The sequence below is a fragment of the Acanthaster planci genome, linkage group LG03 (genome assembly GCF_054643075.1).
Source record: "Acanthaster planci isolate LZ-2023a linkage group LG03, COTS_SCS, whole genome shotgun sequence".
Taxonomy (NCBI): domain Eukaryota; kingdom Metazoa; phylum Echinodermata; class Asteroidea; order Valvatida; family Acanthasteridae; genus Acanthaster; species Acanthaster planci.
Window position 1 is genome coordinate 18,393,594 of NC_141779.1, and position 19,257 is coordinate 18,412,850.

The 19,257-nt window shown below is 41.7% G+C and overlaps 1 protein-coding gene across 11 annotated transcripts in view; it reads left to right on the forward strand.

Moving 5' to 3' along the window:
* Positions 1 to 19,257, forward strand: part of LOC110991023 (uncharacterized) — a 118,086-nt gene that overhangs the window by 95,816 nt on the left and 3,013 nt on the right. For all 11 annotated transcript variants that reach the window (XM_087134813.1, XM_087134815.1, XM_022256091.2 and 8 more), the window contains 23 exons: positions 1,252 to 1,428; positions 2,171 to 2,303; positions 4,958 to 5,168; positions 6,509 to 6,649; positions 6,998 to 7,247; positions 7,888 to 8,075; positions 8,637 to 8,804; positions 9,126 to 9,262; positions 9,470 to 9,626; positions 10,205 to 10,350; positions 11,165 to 11,374; positions 11,499 to 11,600; positions 12,725 to 12,833; positions 13,088 to 13,120; positions 13,385 to 13,552; positions 14,211 to 14,374; positions 14,794 to 14,893; positions 15,338 to 15,557; positions 16,012 to 16,142; positions 16,585 to 16,740; positions 17,607 to 17,753; positions 18,237 to 18,358; positions 18,876 to 19,031. In XM_087134813.1, the coding sequence (XP_086990939.1) occupies positions 1,252 to 1,428; positions 2,171 to 2,303; positions 4,958 to 5,168; positions 6,509 to 6,649; positions 6,998 to 7,247; positions 7,888 to 8,075; positions 8,637 to 8,804; positions 9,126 to 9,262; positions 9,470 to 9,626; positions 10,205 to 10,350; positions 11,165 to 11,374; positions 11,499 to 11,600; positions 12,725 to 12,833; positions 13,088 to 13,120; positions 13,385 to 13,552; positions 14,211 to 14,374; positions 14,794 to 14,893; positions 15,338 to 15,557; positions 16,012 to 16,142; positions 16,585 to 16,740; positions 17,607 to 17,753; positions 18,237 to 18,358; positions 18,876 to 19,031 (3,526 nt within the window). The remainder of the gene's footprint in view (positions 1 to 1,251; positions 1,429 to 2,170; positions 2,304 to 4,957; positions 5,169 to 6,508; positions 6,650 to 6,997; positions 7,248 to 7,887; positions 8,076 to 8,636; positions 8,805 to 9,125; positions 9,263 to 9,469; positions 9,627 to 10,204; positions 10,351 to 11,164; positions 11,375 to 11,498; positions 11,601 to 12,724; positions 12,834 to 13,087; positions 13,121 to 13,384; positions 13,553 to 14,210; positions 14,375 to 14,793; positions 14,894 to 15,337; positions 15,558 to 16,011; positions 16,143 to 16,584; positions 16,741 to 17,606; positions 17,754 to 18,236; positions 18,359 to 18,875; positions 19,032 to 19,257) is intronic.

The following is a 19,257-nucleotide window of genomic DNA, read 5'->3' on the forward strand; positions in this document are numbered from 1 at the left end:
AGATCCTGCAATTGTGTGTAGTGGGAACGCTAACCGTTATAAAGTGGATCAGGATCAGATCCACCTTTCTTGATCCTCCTCTGGAGCAGGATACAGATCCCCCAATTGGTGGATCAGATCCTGCAATTGTGTGTAGTGGGAATGCTAACCGTCATAAGATGGATCAGGATCAGATCCACCTTTCTTGATCCTCCTCTGGAGCAGGATACAGATCCCCCAATTGGTGGATCAGATCCTGCAATTGGTGGATCATGATCAGATGGGAATGCAAAAGGTGGATCTGATCTGGCAATTTGACCTGTCAACACCCGTCCGTGCTTGAGTGGCGCGAAACTTTGGCAGTCTGATGAACAAAGAAATACGTTTTTTGGCATGTAGCTGGTGAAATTTTTAACGTGCACAGCATGCACAATAAACAACTGCTGAACTACGGGCTAGCAAAATGTGTCACCGCGCATGCGCAATGCATGCATGCCGCGATGTGTGCCTTGCCCTTTCACAATTTTTGTTGTGCATTCGTCCATTTCTTAACCTTTTTCATTTGTGTAATTTCACTTGCTTTCCATCAAAAACTAATTCCGTGTTAGCGTATAGCCCGCACCATGTGACAGAGTATCAAAAACGGAAGCAAAGTTTGAAGAGACAACGTACTAGGCTGAACATTCGGTCCGATTCAAGGTCGTCACATCAGTAGAACTCCGCACCCAAAACACCGCAGGGTCACACGCATGCCGCCCCAGCACGCCGCACTGCCACAGAGCGCACTCAGCAAGCTAGCACATGCGCAATACCGAACTCAGTGACCTTTCAGGTTCGACATTTCCGTCCGAAAAGGTGGATCAAGCGCTAGTGGGAACGCGACTTGCAGTTTCGTTGCGGTAAGATAACGATCACACCAAAATGCTGGATCAAGATCCACCTTTTCCCAATTCAAGTGGGAACGCGCTGTTATTAGTTGATTAACCCTAATCGCCGAAGGTGTATAATCATGTTGAAATCAGAAAATTATGGACTCTGTAAGGGTTACTGTAATTAATCTCATCTGAAATATTGTACATATACATGCTTGCTTATTTTTGCAGTCATGGTTTGAATATTCACTCTTGCATATTCTGGTAAGTTCAACAAAAGCATTGACATACGATGCCCAAAGCAGTGTAGTTCCATACTGAGGATTTTAAATTAATTTCCCTGTCAGTCACGGCTGATCCTTATCCTCTTCATTATTGGCTCTCTTCGTAATATTTTCAGATCAAAATCCCCGTCCGACAAGGGAGCTAAGAATGTCCAGGAGCGTGTTCTGTCTCCGCGGCGACTGAAATCCCCAGACCCAGGACGCTACAAAACACAGCCCGTCACCCCCGAGGAGATGGCCAAGGTGCGGCAACTGACAGAGCCGGTCAAGACTTCAGGCTCTATTGCTGAGAGGTGGGTGTGTTCCCATGGCCTTTGTTGATTGGTTTGCAATTCCCATGGGACATTGGCATTGTGTTATGCTGCAAAGTCGTTTCAGTGACACTGTTCTCCTTTTTTTTTATGATTAATATACATACACATTTTTGAGTTGGGTGAGGGAAAATAGTTCGAAATTAGAGTTTCAGTGCATCTACTGGTAATTCTGATTTCTTTTTTTCAACTTTCAAGGTATATATCTTTTTGTGTTCAACCAGCAGTAAATTTAAGAAACAAATGCTCTGACAAATTACCCAGTCGTGAAAAACAAAATTTTGTCTCTTGGAGTGAGTGTTTGTATGAGAATCATTTTTCATGGTTTTGTGCACTTCTTTCTTACAGGCTCATTGTAAAACATGCTGAAACAAATAAAACCCCAAATGTTGAGTCACAGTACAGTACCTCAAAGTGACGCACATACTGTATGTGTATATGTAATGTGTTCAAGGTTTTTTGATAGAAAATGTCATTGCAAAACCGAGTTCCCTACATTAACAACTGGTCATACAAGGGCTGTGAAATGCCAATACACCTTGCAGAATCTTGAAAAAGAGAAGAGAGATTCTGAAAGCCAAACTCGGATTACAGAAAATGTTTTACTACCATTGTCTCTAGGCAGCAGAGCTAACACTGGCATTTATGCCATCGGTTGTGAACTACAGTAATTCTGGCCCGACACCCGAGATCTAATGTGCCTTTGCATTATGGATTATTGCAGATTATCAGCCTTGCAGAAGAGCGGACAAGAGGACTGGCAAAAGCGCATCAACAAATACAATGACTCGCCACGCTCCAATCTGAAAGATTTCCTGAAAGTGCCCGGCAGTGAAAGCAGCAGACTGACGGATGACGTAAGTGCCATTTGCTGTTTCTGTCAGTACATTGTGGATTTCTCTTTCAGATCACGTCAGGAAAATGACTGGGCCACAGTGCCAATAGCTGTCTCACGCCGAAGGTGCAGGAACTGGCGCTTCCATATTAATACTTTTCCTGGGATCAGCCGATTTCCTGGTTTTCACTTCTCACTCATGCCGTTGAAAATTGGAAAACACTGTACCAAGTCTTGTAAAGATTGGAATTTTCTCGTTTTTGGTGTCAAATTTGCATGCCTGTAAACTACAAGCTTTAGCATCATACATGGATACAGGAACAACTCCCATATTGACTGGTTGTTTTTTAACAGTTGATTGCATTGTTTTACCTTTAGAACCGGCATCATTAACTTAGTCCGGTTAGGTTTAGAGGTGTGTCGCAGTGTACCATACACCGAGCTGTCCAGCTTCTACCCATTCTGAGATGAAGGTTTTTGGAGGGGTTACTTGCATGGGAAAGGATGGCTATTATAGTATTGAAAAGGCGAAAGGTACACATCCTGTCTCCTTATTTGATTAGGAGGGGGAGGTGGCTAGAAGTACATACAAGTGAGGCCCATAATAGTTTGGAAGGGCTCTAGAGGTTTAAGGCCACGGTATTTAATTTAGGAATGGAATGAGGTCTCTATACGCTCCTGTAAAAGGTTACGGATTTTAAAAGTTGTGCAATTTTTCTGACTTGTGTTAATATCTCCCCCCCCCAAAAAAATGTGCAGACTTCCAGAATATTTTGTGTAACAGAGCTTTTAGCATCTGTCTGGCTGGACATTTCCACCACCTCAATGTTCCTTGTAAGATTTCTTACCTCACTGAAGACAAAGTCAGTGTACATGTACATACATGTATGTACCAGTACCACCTTATGTTGATGTTAAACTCAATGCATCATTCCTTTCAAAGGTGTTTCCTCTTGTGTTGAACTTACATTCTGCTGTTATTTTAATTGAAAGAGGACCAAGCTCTGATTTGGCAACATTGATTCCACCCAAAAAAAAAATTGACGCATTTTCAGTTCTTCCAGTAGAGTTGAAAGGAGTAGAATGCTGACCCTGTGCGGCTGTCAAAATCTCTTGACAAAAGAATTTTTTTTCCTGAAATGGGCTATTCACTCAGAAGTGTCAAAGTTAACTGGTACTGTAAACAGATTACAAACTGTTGGGAAGTCAGTGAGTTGTTTATCCCACTGGTGAAGTATTTGTGTATTCGGTATTTCTGCACTTCTGCTCTCCTTTCACATGTACTGTACATTTATATGCACACTTCAAAAGCAAACCTTCAAGCAAACATTGAGTGCCAAGTACGTGACTTCATGGGCAGATTGTATGATTGGAAAGTGTGCATCTGTCAACTTAAAATGACCAAGCAAGAAAAAGGCAAACCACAGGGTATTTGGTTGTTCCCGATTTCAGACTAAGTGATATTAGTCATGATGACCATTCTCCATTGCATTGCATTCGTGATCATTGACACCTTTTGCAATTCATGCCGGCTTTGTTCAATGTTGAATAAAGTACATGTATATATATATTGAAATTGTGGTGACACATACATGTACAGTATTTTCTGACCATTTTGTTCAACTGAAAGTGGATGACACTATGTACATGTGTACACGTATGACAACTTGTGGGACTTTGATGCCTGTACATGTAAATGGCACACTTCGCAAGTGATGTGTTAGCACTGTGTTCAATTTCACTCTCGGCAAGCATTACTTTCATCATTAAAAGCAAGGTTTTAATTACGTTTAGTCTGTAAAGTTTTTTTTGTGGGGGCAAGTCATGCACAGTGGGTGTTGATTATTTCTCAGTAGTGGTTTAGATTTAAGAATTTTATTTTCTTTACCAGAATATGACTGTCAAAAGCTGTCAATTCACGTACTGCATACATACTGATGCATGTACATGTAGTATGTCCATACACATGTGTACATTTATGCATCACAGTTGCAGAAATGTGATAATTGAATTGAAATTTTTATAAAGAATGCTTTTGATGTGACCACCTACATACATTTACATATGATCTTATTCCATTGTACAATGTCAAGAGGGTACATGTATTTTTGTAAATGATACCTTTCTGCAGCCATATCAATTTATGTATTTCAAAAAGTACATGCACATGTACATATAAATCTTGATTGTTTACTGTGCTGCTGGACGGTATCTGGAATGTCTTCTGAATTTATCTTCAAGTAACTTAACGCATACTTGTTACTTGTGGGAGGGAGGGGTTTCTGAAAGCTCAGCGCGGCCTCCATCCCAGGTGAGATCGTGACGCTAGCTAGTGTGGAGTCGACGGTACAGGCTATGGGTGTGCATATATATGTACACGTGGTCAGTGACTTGAAAAGTGGGGTGGATGATTATTTTGGTAAGCCCCTAGTTCAAAATGTGCAAGTTTGAAGCAAGTCCAAAAGGGGGGTGGCTCCTTGAGACACAGAAGTACGTTCATAAGCAAAAGGAGTCGAGATTGTCGATCTGCTGTCTTAAAAGAACAAAGAGCTTCCTCTTTATCTCCTGCAAAATTCTAAGACGAACAGCTATTTTTTATCGTAACTTGGCCTTGGGTTCATGTAAAACCACATGCGATTGTTTTTGATATCTTAAAATATTTCCTGTTTTCTGTAGGATCCTGATCTGGCTTCCTGCAGCATCTCCAAGAGAATGGAGCTGATTCAGAACAGCCAGACCTCCTGGAAGAAGCGAGTGGAGGAGAAAGATGTCACCCAGTTCACCGTCTCGGGCAAGATGTCCAAAGCCGGCAAGGAGGTGGTGGAGACATCACCCCAGCTGAAAAGGGCCGGCAGTGCTCGGGTGAAGAGAGGGGGCTCGTTTAGAGGTAAAGGCTAAACCTCAGTGACCTAATCAGTATTGTAGCAGCCTTTCAGAATCCGCCGAGATCATTCTCGGAGACGAGTGCCTCATTCTTTGTACTTCAATTTTTAACCCCAATCATGCCAAATCTGACAAAGATTCTTTGTGATCACTAATACTAGACCTTGAGGCCTACCCCAAACCCTTGAACTTACATGTTCATTTTGGCATCATTCCTCAAGTGAAAATAACGGCTTGATCCAACATTTGTACCTTTCTCAATTCTTGCAAAAATCTCCTTAACCTCCCAGTGGATTTTGAAGAAGTATGTGTACTGGTAGCATCTCTATTTTTATAAATGCAGTTGAAAAAGATGTTTCCTATCAGTTACATATCCGCAGCAGGTATTGGCTACTTCCCACTCAAATCCACCAGTGAGGCTGCTTTGTATGTTGTCCCATTGATGCCCTAGAGTTTTTTAATGGATTTTTTTTGGCAATTTTATTTAGACCACGTACTAAAAACTGCCCCTGCACTGATACTTTTCAAGTTTTTCGAAGACATTTATACATGTAGCGGAAGTAGTTTTCAAGAAGGCCCTGATTGGTATTTGCCAGTGTCCTCAAGCTTGTGTGGGAGTACTTTGACTATGGCGCTATTATTACAGAGACTATAAGTCACGCATTGCTAACTGTTGGCATAAATATTCATAATAGTATTGCTTCACCTAGTGGGCATTGCCAGCGTGCGGGACTAAATGGATTAAATGTTATAATCCAGTTCACACAAGACAGAATTTGTGTGACTGCGTAGGTTGGTAGGCCAGGGTCAAATGCTGTTGTGAATTCAGGCTCAAAGCTTCAATTCAGGTTGTTTTCTTTTGGAAAGCTGGTGTTGTGTCTCAGTCAAGGGTTAAATGGCTTTGTAGGTTTGGCTCAACCTAATCGCACCACTCTGCTGTAGCAGGCTCTTGCAGCTGCAACCTGACCCACCCTAACCAACCCCAGTCCTCAAATGTTCATGGTGGCAACTCAATACCAGAGAATACAACCAACTTCACCTTTCTACCAGCACCTGATTTTACTGTGACAACAAGTTGGTTAAGATGTCAAATGGCTTGGTTGGGAATGCTGTTACACATGGGTTTGTGTGTACACATCCCAGTGGAAATGTAGAAGTTACATTTATATCGGAAGAAATGTCTGGTTGTAATAAACGTCAACATTTGAGACCTCTTGCAAATTATCATTGTCATCACTCATTGCTTTTGCCCACAGTTCTCCCCGCACTGGCATTACCAAGATCAGTACTGAAAAGACAGTTGATTTTGCCAAATTACCAACTATCAGTTCCTTTCTGCTACAGGTCGTGTGACACTCGGTGATAAAAAGGAGGCTGACGGTAAGGGCACTGAGACAAAGGAACCACAGGATAAGGAGAAAAATGGGAGTGATGGGAACGAGGATAGAAGCGAAAGCACAAGTAGTAAAACCATTAGTGTCTCAGGTAAAGAAGGCATTGCATTGTGGGTAATTGTTTGCATTGTGGGTATCAAATACATTGCAACAAATCCACAACGAATGCATTTGTTCAAACGGCGTGTAAAAATCAGTGCAGTCTAGACACCTTGTGTAAGAATGGCGTCAAAGATTTTGATTGTTTCAGAAACAGAAGAGCTAACAGTGTATGCATGTAGCCATTTTTTGATGCATAGGTATGTTGTTAGAATTGAAATGGTGATTAAAAAATAAAATTTAGAATGTCAGTTTATTATTTGACGAATGCAAATCCTTGTTCAGAATGATCCTTCAAAATGGACACAAAATCGCAACACTTTTGTTGTGTTGTCTCTAGGGAAACAGCCAGAAGGCCAGAGCTCGTCCACCAACGCCACAACCACCGAATCTGAGTCGGAGTCTGGCTTTCGCATCGTCAAGAAGAAAATTGCCATCATGAAGCCAGACGACAAGACCTTTGCTGAGTTCTTCAGCAGCAGTTCCACCATTGTCACCGAGACGGCCATGGTGCCGAAGGATCGCAAGGCCTCCCTGGACGATGTGGCACTGTCAGATTTTGATGCCTTGTCAGAAGTCCCACTGCCCAAGTAAGAAAGTTAGATTACGCTTACATGTAGAGTACCCTGGTCAAAATTCTTCTTGGGATGTGTTTTTTTATTTATTTTTTCCAGATTTTAGGGTTTTTGTTACTCTCACATTGTGCTTTTCAGAGGAAGAATCCGTAATGATTTGCTACCCTTTAGCACTTCTACAAAATGAAATAAATGCATGATTCACACAGTCATTTGTGAGAAAATTCATGCCAATAGCAGTTAAAAACGCTGGAAAGTCACAGTATTTTCTTGTTATCATTACAACCCTTGTGTTGTACCGGTATGCTTCTGGGGATATTCTTCATCTCCTAACATCCCCTAGTCTCAGCCCAGTCTTTCTAGAGGGCCCAGTTTCATACACAGAGTATTACTAATGGCTACGAGAGAAGGGGCCAGAAACCAGCTGTGGAGGGTTTGCCAAAGTTGTGGCCAAAAGGCAAAAGACAGGAAATTGTTGTGTTTTATAACTTGTACACCAGAGGGACAGGAGAAGTGTAAAATCATTGGAATATGAAATGAATTGGTAATATTTTGGCAAAAGCAGCTTGTCTGGAATTTGTGTCAATGTGTTACAGTTATTTGGAAGAGTTGACATTACATTGATTATTGTTTTGATGTTAATTATACAACAAAGGCTTACAGCAATGTCACGGAATCGCATGTCACTGAGACCCAAGAGGCGGGCCCACGGTGCCAAGAACCCCATCCGAGCTCTGAAGACGCGCAGCAACATCGTCACAGAGTATGAGGAGGTGAAGAAGGAAGTCATAGAGACCCAGACGGTTGACAGGACAGCTGTGATGAGATCCAGACGGGTGGAATGTAAGCAACCATTTTCTTTATTCCTGCACTTGACTGGGGCCAGTATAGCTGAGAAGATAGTTACATAGTAAAATACATCAATTATCCTCTAAAATGGTTTAGCATTTACAGTACAGTACACATAACATTGATCTGAAGTATTCTTTAGTTCTGCCCGTGTCTGTGAAATTTGGTCTAGAGTCAAACATTCCAGCAAATTCCACCTGTGCCCATGATTGATTGTACTCCTGTAAAACTGATACCAAGAATCGTGTTTGTCTCGGGGAGGGGGGAAATACAGTACATATACATATACATCAGCATCACACTAGTATCTGCAGATCTCTATACCAGGCTTGTGTGTTGTTCTGAAGCTACCAGACTGTTTGAAAGTTTGTAAGAAGTATTTTGGTTTGCTTTTTACTTCACTGCATTTAGAGGAAAGTGAAATGTGATGAGTTTGTGAACGTCTGTACAGAATTTTAGTTGAGTTTATCAAAATGTCTAAGTCTGAGTTTAGAGATGTAAAGAAAACTTTTATATGAAAAAGTGGCTGACATTTTGTGTTTGGCCATTACCCAGTGTCGTCTCAGTCCAGGCTACACCAGTCAGCACGGAAGGGACTGGCCAGTAAGGAGGACATCAGCAAGGGTCTACAGAAGCTACAGAAGGTCAAAGATGTCAGGGAGATGGAGGGCAAACTCTCTCGACTCTTGCCCTATAAGGACCTCATGCTGCTCCACATCAAAGGTGCGATGGCCTCCGTTGGACTCTAACCAATGATAACTAACAAGTGCTTCAACACCTCTCTGTTAGTCGCTTCATAACACATGTTGTCACAAGTGAAGAAGGAATATTTTGGACCAGATTCCACAAAATGAGTCTTCTGGCCATTTTTGTTTTCAGTAATTCTGGTTTAGTTCATGTTGAGAAGAGAAATCCGAGCTCCTTGTTTTGATGTATCATTGAGTGTGGCATCCTGACTCATACTTGTTAGGTTAGATCCCATTTTGGGTTCATACCATTGCCGTTATACTTCAACCTTCAACTTTTCCGTCCTTGTGTTAACAGGCAGACGTTTTGTTCAAGTGCGATTAATCGAACCCTCAGCTGAAATGCTGAATACCGGTGATTGCTTTGTGCTGGTCACACCCAAAGAGTGTTTCCTATGGATCGGGGAGTATTCCAATGTCATTGAGAGGTCAAAGGTTAGCCATTGCTTCGATCTAACAGTTTCCCTTATTACAGTTCTTCTGTGTGTTCATTGTCTGTGTGAAGTGCACTTTAAAGATAATTATGACAATCGGGTTCTGATTTGACAATTAAATTCCTGCAAATTCATCACATATAGCAATAATTTTCAAAATTATATTTGAATCTGTGTTTTAACATTGTTGTCTTTTCTTTTGCCCTAGGCATCAGAAATTGCCCAGTTCATTCAGACAACAAGAGACCTTGGTTGCAAGGCACCCTCAGTTGTCACCATTGAAGAGTCCAAAGGCAGGCCCCTGGGATCTAGTAGAGACTGGAAGCGATTCATTGAGATACTTGGAGGAAAGGATGATATCAAAGGTAGGTGCTCTTGTACTTTTTCTGTGTCATGTCCAGCTGAATATTCCATTACTATCTCTTCTACCACCCAGGAAAATTATAAACCTTCAAAAGAGGGAATTTCCGTGTATAAAATTGTACCAACGTTTTAAAATTTACTATAGGCTGAATTTTTGTGAAAAATGAAATTATGTTTATGTATACCTTGAAAGTGTGAAATCTGTTTGGGGACCCTGGTAACAGTTTACTTCTGATCAAAATGTTGATTGTTAATTTCATGGAGTTTCTGCCCACTGTACTTGCTGTGCATGCATTAGGCCTACATTCTGTTGTAAAGTTGTAATGATGTCTAGCCTGGTGTGATACTGGCTGCCCAGTTTCATACTTGCGCCATAGAGTGCACAGCACCCCATCCCCTAGCATCTGCACAACCACAAGAAATTCTTCAAAATGCTGTACTTGGGTTCTTAAGACCTGTGCGTTTGCATGTACTCTGTATATTTGAGTGGATTTGTGGAACCAAGTTATAATGAGCAAGTAAACCCAAGAAGAACTGAAAACTTGGAAATAATCTTTGGTGTCTGTTTTCATACTTGTAGATATCGCCCGTGCCGATGAGGACGAGCTGCATGAAATCTATATCACGGAGACCAACATGGTTTACAAGGTGGAAGGGGAGTCACTGGTACCCTGTGATGATTACTGGGGGTCGCCGCCTAAATTCTCCATGCTCAACACTAATGAGGTCAGAGTTCAGACTTGCTCCCTTGTTTTTTTTTTCAGTTAACGAGAAGAAACAGCTTGAGTTATTTACCACCCAGCTTTGTTCACATTCTACCGTCTTCCTTCCCGCACACAAGCTTTGTTTCATTCCCCCATGCGCAGTTTCCCTAGAATGTGGAATTCTTTACTTCCACTTATCAAAGACTCAGCTGTTTCCCGACTCCCTCGATTCCTCAGGGCCCTCAAGCAGGCTTTCTTATCAGACATGTAATTCAACCTGTTCTTTTTCGTCCCCGGTCCCTGCTACTGCTTATATTTACTTGTACGTGTGATTTTGGTGTTTTTTATATATTTTTGTTCAAGTTTGCCTTGTCTGTTCTTGTGATGCTCAAATAAATAATAATAATAATAATAACAACTTTAAAAGTTTTCAGACAGTCTTTCTCATCCCCATCTTAAAGTGTTTAGAACCTGCAGTTGATTAAGTTGAAATTCATTGGATTATAAGAGTTGTAGAATAGATACATATGAAAGGAATATATTGGAATGAAATTATATTGAAATTTGTAAAATATGCTTTCCAGTATCAACAAATCCATATCGCAGTCAACACTTTTGAAGAAACATTAAAATATTTTGTACTTTTTATTGCAAACTCAATTAGTAAAATGTTGAAACAGTTGTGTCCTTAACAATGTATAAATTAACTTGTGGCACAGATTTAAAAAGATTAATCAATGTTAACCCATGGGTAAAAAATTGTAAATGTACTTCACACATTCATGCAGGTGAATTTTGAACTTATTGGTTGTTTTGGGGGTTTATGATTTCTCCAGATCTATGTGTTTGATTTTGGGTCGGAGCTGTACATATGGCAAGGGAAGCAGACATCCAGCAAGGAGCGTCAAACTGCTGCCAAGCTGGCCGAGATTGTCTGGCAGCGGGGCTATGACTATCGAGAGTTTGACATCAACCCGCTGTGGCCTGGACACTCACAGAAGCCTATGCATAGCGAGGACCGACCAGAGTGGGCGCTGTTTGGAAAGGTAAGTTGGGGGGAGGGGTGATGAACGGAACACAAGGCATATGTGGCTGTTTTGTCATAGTGCTGTAAATGTTAAATACCGTACATTTGAAACTTGTGAATGATATGAGGGTATTGATTTGCAGACCACAGAACACATGGAGACGGTGCTGTTCCAAAACAAGTTCATCGATTGGCCGAGTGAAACCAGGATAATCAAAGTTAAAACCAACGAAGAGGAACAGAAGGTATGGTGCATGTGCCGATAGATCCCTCTTACAGTAGTCATTTAACTCATGGGGTCTGGTTTGAAATGAACAACCAAGAAGCCTTGTCTTAAATGACATGTACTCCCCGTAGAGTCACAAATAACCTTGTCAGGGCTGTTATTGGCTGTCCTGGTGTTCCACAAATGGTAGGACTTCAGCCAGCATAGTAGCCTCCTGTTGATAACCTCTTCATGCCGGGGTACCCGGTACCGCAGACATTGGCTTTATATGCAAAGCCGACAAAGGAGCTGGGCCTTGTAACAAAAGACTGTACTCGGAACAAAAGACCGGGCTGCTGGGAATTGCCAACATTTGTTTCAGTTGTCAATAGCAGAGGAAATCCGTCATTATTTTGAATGATTATACCACTGTTTGTGGCATTCAGCGCGAGCAGATTACAACCGCAGACAAAAGTGCTCCAGTGATGAGCGATACAATACCACTGCATACCAATCTGACCGCATTTGACAAGACGCCAGCAGTGCAGTGGGCCAGTTTCGAGAACAAAAGAAAATTACATAACACAGCACAGTCTGGGCTCTCTTTACAAGGCGGCAGACCTGGCTGAAATACTCTTGGCGTCACTAGATATTGCCTGTTAGATTAGAGTAGCCACCAGGCAGTCATTCGTGCGGGTGTAAACGTCCAGTAAATAAAGTTATGAATTTTTGAAGAATTTTGAAAATGGAAAGTCTTGAAAATCCCCCAGAATACGTCATGCAACTTAAAATTAAACCCGGCAGCATATGGTTAACATGTCAGTGGCTTTTCTCGCCGGGTTCCTACGTTTTTGAGATCGCAATTCAACTGGAACCCCCCGGAGATTGAGTACAAAACTGAACATTTGCTGCAGGGATGCACAGTATCCTTGCTGTGTGCATTAGTGGCAGATAGCAAGATTTGTAAGGCATCATGGGACAGCAGAAACTGATTGTCTGAAGAGCAGATTGCCTGCAATGCTAAACCTCATTCATTATAGATAAGGGGAAATTAACTGCTGAAGTGCTTTGATCCCATACATGTTGTAATTAAGGGCTAGTTTGTACCATTAAATATTTATGGCAATTATTTTGGGTAAATCTTTTGGTTGATTTTTACGGCAGCCTGAAGCAGCTCCAGAGTTGGTTCCATATGATGCTGCCAAGATGATACACCCCAGCAAGGAATCCAACAATCTGATACTGGAAAACACCAACCTTGGCAGAGGGAAAGGTGCGTGATTCCAGGGATTCCTGTGAATTCTCAGGGAAGTGACTGATGCCTCACATTATTCAGTCACCATTTGTTGGTGCATTTCTGTTCTTCAGATAATAGTTAATGGTTAGTCATTTAGCCATCAATCTGTCGGAACTCCCGGGATTTCTGATTGTGTATTGATGTGGAAAATGTAAACGTTGTGGAAATTTAACTGAAAACTGAACATTGGAAAATCAAATCTTTTTAAATCTGTTTCTTTTGGTTGTTAGGTTCAAGTTCATCCAAGGCCGCAACAGGCACAGGTAATAAAGATCACCGTTCTTTTAATCTAATGAAAACTCAGAAAAAAGTAGGATTAGTTTGAGTATAAGATGAGAACAAAAATTAGTGCAAATATAGTGTCCCAAGGTAGTGAAGAACAAGGCAAACTTACAGTTGACCTTTTTGGAAATTGCCACAACAAAATTGAATGCATTTGGACAAGTGGAAATTCAATTTCTGAACCTGTTCCTTCCCATTCAGCAATTCATAATCTCACTGCTTCTGGGGGTTTCTTTTAACTGCAGCACACTTTGAGAAGATTGACCAGCGCGGCAATGAAATCACCACCTTGTCGGTGGTCGTGTGGCACGTTCTTGAATATGAGCACAGTATTCTGCCCCAGGAAAGCTTTGGTCAGTTTCATGAGGGCGACACATATGTGGTACGCTGGCAGTACAGGGTCGAGAGCACAGGTAGGGCCAAAGGAGATCATTTGTAGTCCTCACTCATAGAAGTGGAGTCGAGGGGAACACTGAGTAGTAGATTGCAAATGGGTGGGAATTTGAAGAGCAAATCAGGTTGCTGACTGAAACAAAATCGTGAAGGCGATTGGATTGAAAAAGAAAAAGAAGTATGGTGAAAATGTTTGTTTCCTTAAATATTCTTCAATTTACTATAGTGTCTACATAGGTTAGTTTTTGTTAATTAACATACGTGGGTCAGAAAGTTAATTTAGAAATGGGCACACAAAACCGTGGCAATACACCTGCTCGTAGTTGAGTAAAAGTAAAAGAAAATTAGTGTACTATTCTTAATAGAAGAGACAATAAATTACCCAAATCACCCCATGACCATTGAAATGCAGAATATTGCTGGATTATGGTTATATCTTTCAGTAAAAAATCTAGACGACCTGATGCTGTGGTAACACAGGCTTCCTCAGTTATCTTCAACTTTTGTGATTTACACATTTTACTGCTTGTTGACAGTCTGAAACTGTTTACATTATTTCCAGCACTTACACATGAATATCTCTGTGATCTTTGTCTCGGTCTGCAGGTCTTGTCCTTTAGTTAGACCCAGGTGCTCATCATCAATGCCCACACTTACCATTCTATTTCATCTTTCTAGGAATGCGAGACTTGAAGGGCAACATCTCCAGGCGGGGCCAAGGCCACGGGCGGGAGCGATGTGCCTACTTTTTCTGGCAGGGACTGGGTAGCACCATCAATGAGAAGGGGGCCTCAGCACTCATGACTGTTGAGCTGGATGAGGAGAGAGGACCTCAGAGACAGGTGGAGAGCCGGACCCTTTCTGGTTGAATTCACATCAGAAATCAAAATTTGAGCTGTCTAATATTTCAGGGTTGTTTCTTGGATTTGCAAATGGTCATTTGGTGCTACGACAATTCCAGGCTTTGCATATAGGGTTCCAAATCACACCAAAATTTGTGGTTTTGAGAATCACATATAATTCAATAAAATAATCATTGTAATTGTAATTTAATAAAAACATCATAACCTAGAGCTGTCTTAGGTATTCAGCTTCTGATGTATGTGCCATATCTCTTTCCAGTATTTTTTTTAATGATTTTTTGTCAACTTGCGACTCTAGAATGCAGGGTTTATTCCAGCGAAAGAAAAAAGTATGAAAAGAAATGATCATGCGCAAGAGATTTATTATGAAGTGGAGTTTTTTCTCTTTGGATTCCCAGGTAATTCAAGGCAAAGAGCCTCCAGCCTTCCTACAGCTCTTTGACGGCAGAATGGTGGTACACATTGGCAAGAGGGAAGACGAAGAAACTAACACCACCGGTAAGTTGAAGCGAAGAGATAAGCGGGAAGCTTGCCACTTCATGAAAATCACAGCTGAATCTTGTGCCCCATCTTTCCTCTTCTCCATGTTGTGTGTATGTACATGTAGCTTGTTTACAGCCTAGTTGCCAGTTTTGGGTGCTAGAGGGCCACAGTACCAGCTGGGAGACATGTCACAAGAACAGTAGATGGTTTTTGTGCTTTTTTTTCCATGTTTTTTGTTTTTTTTGGGGGGGGGCTGTTGTCCAGGCTCCTCCCCTCTTGGTGACTGACGTGCTTGTTATCAAACTGGCAAGACCGAATGGAAGGCAACAGTAACAGCTGTTAGTTGAAGAGAATTGAAAATAATAAATTCAAATCATCTCTATTGAAACCTGATGATAATTCATTATTTAGATTCAGAAGTGAATCCAAAATCTCTTGATTGGATTGTTTCGGTCTTAGGCCCCAACAGGTTGTACTGTGTCCGCAGTGAACACACCGAGGAAGGACTGCTGGCAGAGACACAATGCAAAGCCAGTCAGCTACGCTCCCGAACCTCCTATGTGCTGCTGAACCTCAAGGACAGCATTAACAAAGCGGCGATATGCGTCTGGCACGGAGCCAAGTCCCCTAAGGCTACAAGAGCTGTGGCAGTGCACGCCGCCAACATGCTGAAGACAAAGTGAGTGAGACAGATGTATGTAGTTCAGTCACAGAAAGGACGTCGCCTACAGTAAACACAAATTCAACTGAGCACAATTTCTGCCATGTACCATTACACCACCACACTCTGTGCCCAGTGAAACTGGACATGCATTTGAAGGTATTAAAGGTATTGTCTTAGACTGAATGGAAAATTCCTGCCTAGGTAGCATTATTCCAACAATGCAAGGCACCCTTTGCTAAAGGGCAGTGCCATCATACACACTGGTGAACACTACATGCCTCATCTGCAAGTGTATTAGTCATTCAGCAGGCCTTTCATAACCCTGTTGTATTGGGGGAAAGTTAAATACTGTGACCTAATGCCACATGATTGACCCATCAGGTGGCCAACAGTGGATTTGCCTATCTTTGTTTTACTTACTGTGAAAGTAGCCCAGTGTTTTAACAAATTGCTTTTCCTTATCATTCAGTAAACCTTTGGAGATGGGACTGACGAGTGATTGGGAAGTTAGCATTGAGGAGATGGAGGAAGGACACGAGACGGGCACCTTCAAGAAGATCCTTGGGGTGGACCGAAGTGCGTATGATAGTGCAATAGGAGGTGAGTTGATTCCGTTGGCTGATGGAAGAAAGGAAAACCCTGAACTGATGTATGTTCACCTGGGCGTGTCTGATCCAACTTGACCCAAACAACCTGTGGGTTGAAGATGGGGATCTTTGACACAGTGGTTAAGAATTTTCTTCTGCAAAGCTCTGTTTCACTGGAAATCTAGGTGCTTAACCCTAACCGTGCTGAACCCCACAATATCCAGCAGTGGTTACTTTCTGTGGGATTTGTTGAAGTGAGCAGTGAACACAAGGCCTTTTGTTGCAGCTTTCCACTTTTTCTGTTGTTGGATTCTGTTGGATTTCAGCAGAGTGCCTTGAAAACACCTGACACCTGACCTGGGCTGTTGTGGACTGCTAATAGGTTCAGGCCCACCTGACGCACCTGTTGCAAAAACTGTTTTGAACCAAGTACATGTTGACTGTTTAACACGCAGATCCTCTGGTTTACAACTACACCCCAAGGCTATTTCATCTGACCAGCAAGTCTGGCGTGTTTGTTGCCACTGAAATCTTGAATCAGTCTCGCTCGGAGGAGGCATTCACTCCCTATCCATTCCTGCAGACAGACCTGTATGGAGCATCTCAACCAGGTAAAACCAATGAATAATAATAATTTGGCCCAGTCGTCGGTGTTTGTGACGCCTTATCATAATGTTGGGTGTTCCGGTCGAGCAGCTGGTCACATGTTGTCACCTTAGGAAAGTCATTGTACCCCTACATGTAGGCATCTCTCTCCACCCAGGAGTATAATGGGTTCCTGTGAGGGGGCAGAGGTGATGGTCAAGCCATTCGTGCCTGAAAATGGCAGCATCAAGCTTTATACTCTCAGGGAGCAGAGGTGTTTGTGAGGAATGCTTATGGGCCAGATGAGAAGAGATATTAGATATGTTGTAAAGCAGATTGAGAGGCCATTGGTAATACAGTGCACTTTGTAAATATGTCATATTATAATTACTGATTTGATGTCCTGCAGGGGCCAATTTCATAGAGCTGTTTAAGCACAAAATTTGCTTAAGCGTGAAAAAACCTTGCTTGATAAATCAAGTAACCAGCCAACATTCCATGTGATGTATATTGTTTTGGCATTGTATTTAGCCGTTTTTTGGTTAGCGTGACAATCAGAGTTGGAGCTGATAATCTTGGTTTATTAAGCAGATTTTGTGCTTAAGCAGTTCTATGAAATTGGCCCCAGGTTTTGGTGACAGTAGTGCATTTTGTGTGATTTTACAAAATTAACAACCTTCAAATATTCTTATACATGACATGAAACAGTAAGTGAAATTTACAAAGTGCACCGATTTACTTCAAATCTACGTACAAGCCACTACTTAAAAAAACCCTGTAAAACAGAATTAGAGCTTGGAAAATATTGAACTCTCAAATTTCTGTACATTGACTGTTTTTCATTTTGAAGTCTAAATTCTGAAGTGTTTCGGTGATTTCTTCCATCTCACAGCCCAGTTTCTCTTTGACAACCACTACGAGGTGTACCTGTGGCAAGGCTGGTGGCCCGAGGACCAAGACAAAAAGACAGGCTCTGCCAAGATGAGATGGGACATAGACAGGAGATGTGCAATGGAAACAGTCATGGCATACTGCAAAGGTGGGCCTGCCTACTGTGGGGTTTGTGGGTGTGGCTGGGAGAGACAATGAGGCAAATTGGTCGTTTTGAGTAAAGTCAAAACTGTTCGCATTTTAAGCCTAAGATTTTGCTAATTTTGACAAGCTTTGGAGTGCTGCTCGTTTGAAGGCTACACAGTTTGTTTCCCACAAGAAATTTAATACATCGGGATTGGTTGACTGTGTTTTAATATCATTTTTAAAGACCAACTCCAACGATGCTAACTTTTCTCATATTGAATTTTATTCAGAAGAGCCAACTCTGATAAAAGTGGCACATATCAATATAACCCATGCAGTACACGGTGTTGCCATGAAAAAAAAAGAAGATATTTGTTGTCCAAGGAAGCAAGTTTTAAGGAAGTTGACTACAGGGTGTGTATTCATAATGAGTCAGTCAGTCTTACCACTTTGGTTTGAGTTGATTTACAACATGTCATTATATTTTCTTGCCTTCATTTCTCAGAAAAAGGGAGGAAGAGCCCACCCAAGGCGTACTTAGTCTATGCAGGCTTAGAGCCCTTGACCTTCATCAATTTGTTCCCATGGTGGACAATTGATGAGGATGTAGCTGAAATTAACAAAAAGGTAAAGTAGATCAAGAAGTTTTCTCCCCCATGTGGTGTGGGTCGGGTCTCCTAGTGATACTTAGCCCTGTTAATTTGTGTTTGTTTTGCTTTCGAGAGGGTTACTAACTTGGACTATCAGTTTGTGGGAAAGGGTCACATAAAGTAGAATACTGGTTCCACAAAATCAGTAAATTCTGAGAGAGAAAATTGGGGAGTCATCCTTACACTCTAGCTCATCAAATGTTAGGGCATGTTTACCCGAGGGTGACCCTGGGTTAGATTTCGATTTGAGGATCTGAACTCTTGTCTTAACTTTAGAGAGGGGACCAGAAATCTCATGCACAATGTCAGGGTTTGAATTTTAAGCCAGCAAAGTTATTTTGCCATACTAAGCATCACATATATGTAAGTGGCTAGGTTGAGATGTATGTCACTTTTACCCTTCTGGAAAGGGAAGTTGATAATATTGACATTTTACAGTAGTGCGCCTTCAAGAGTTTTTTTGACTGTTTCATTTTATCCATCTGCTTGGACAGGATGGCAAAAGTGGTGATCGGGCCATTCTTGTCAGCGAGGTCTTGGAGAAATTGACCAAAGCCCAGTACACGTTTGCCGAACTTCAGAAGAGGCCACTGCCCGACGGGGTGGATCCCCTCAAGCTGGAAACGTACCTTTCGCTTGAAGAATTCAAGGTGAGAGGATCTCCCAATGGGTCTATGGAGAAATAAGAATGAGGTGTTGGACAGGGAAGAGCATAGAAGCGTATTTTTCTGGCGGACCCTCTCGAAAATATCTACAAACTGTGGGACTCTTCCAAACAAAACTTGTGGTAAAAGGAGGTCGTAGCGTTATTCTTTTCTGAAAGTTACTGCAGTAGACGCGTCTGGTATTTGTGGCCAGTTTTGTCTTTATTCCTTT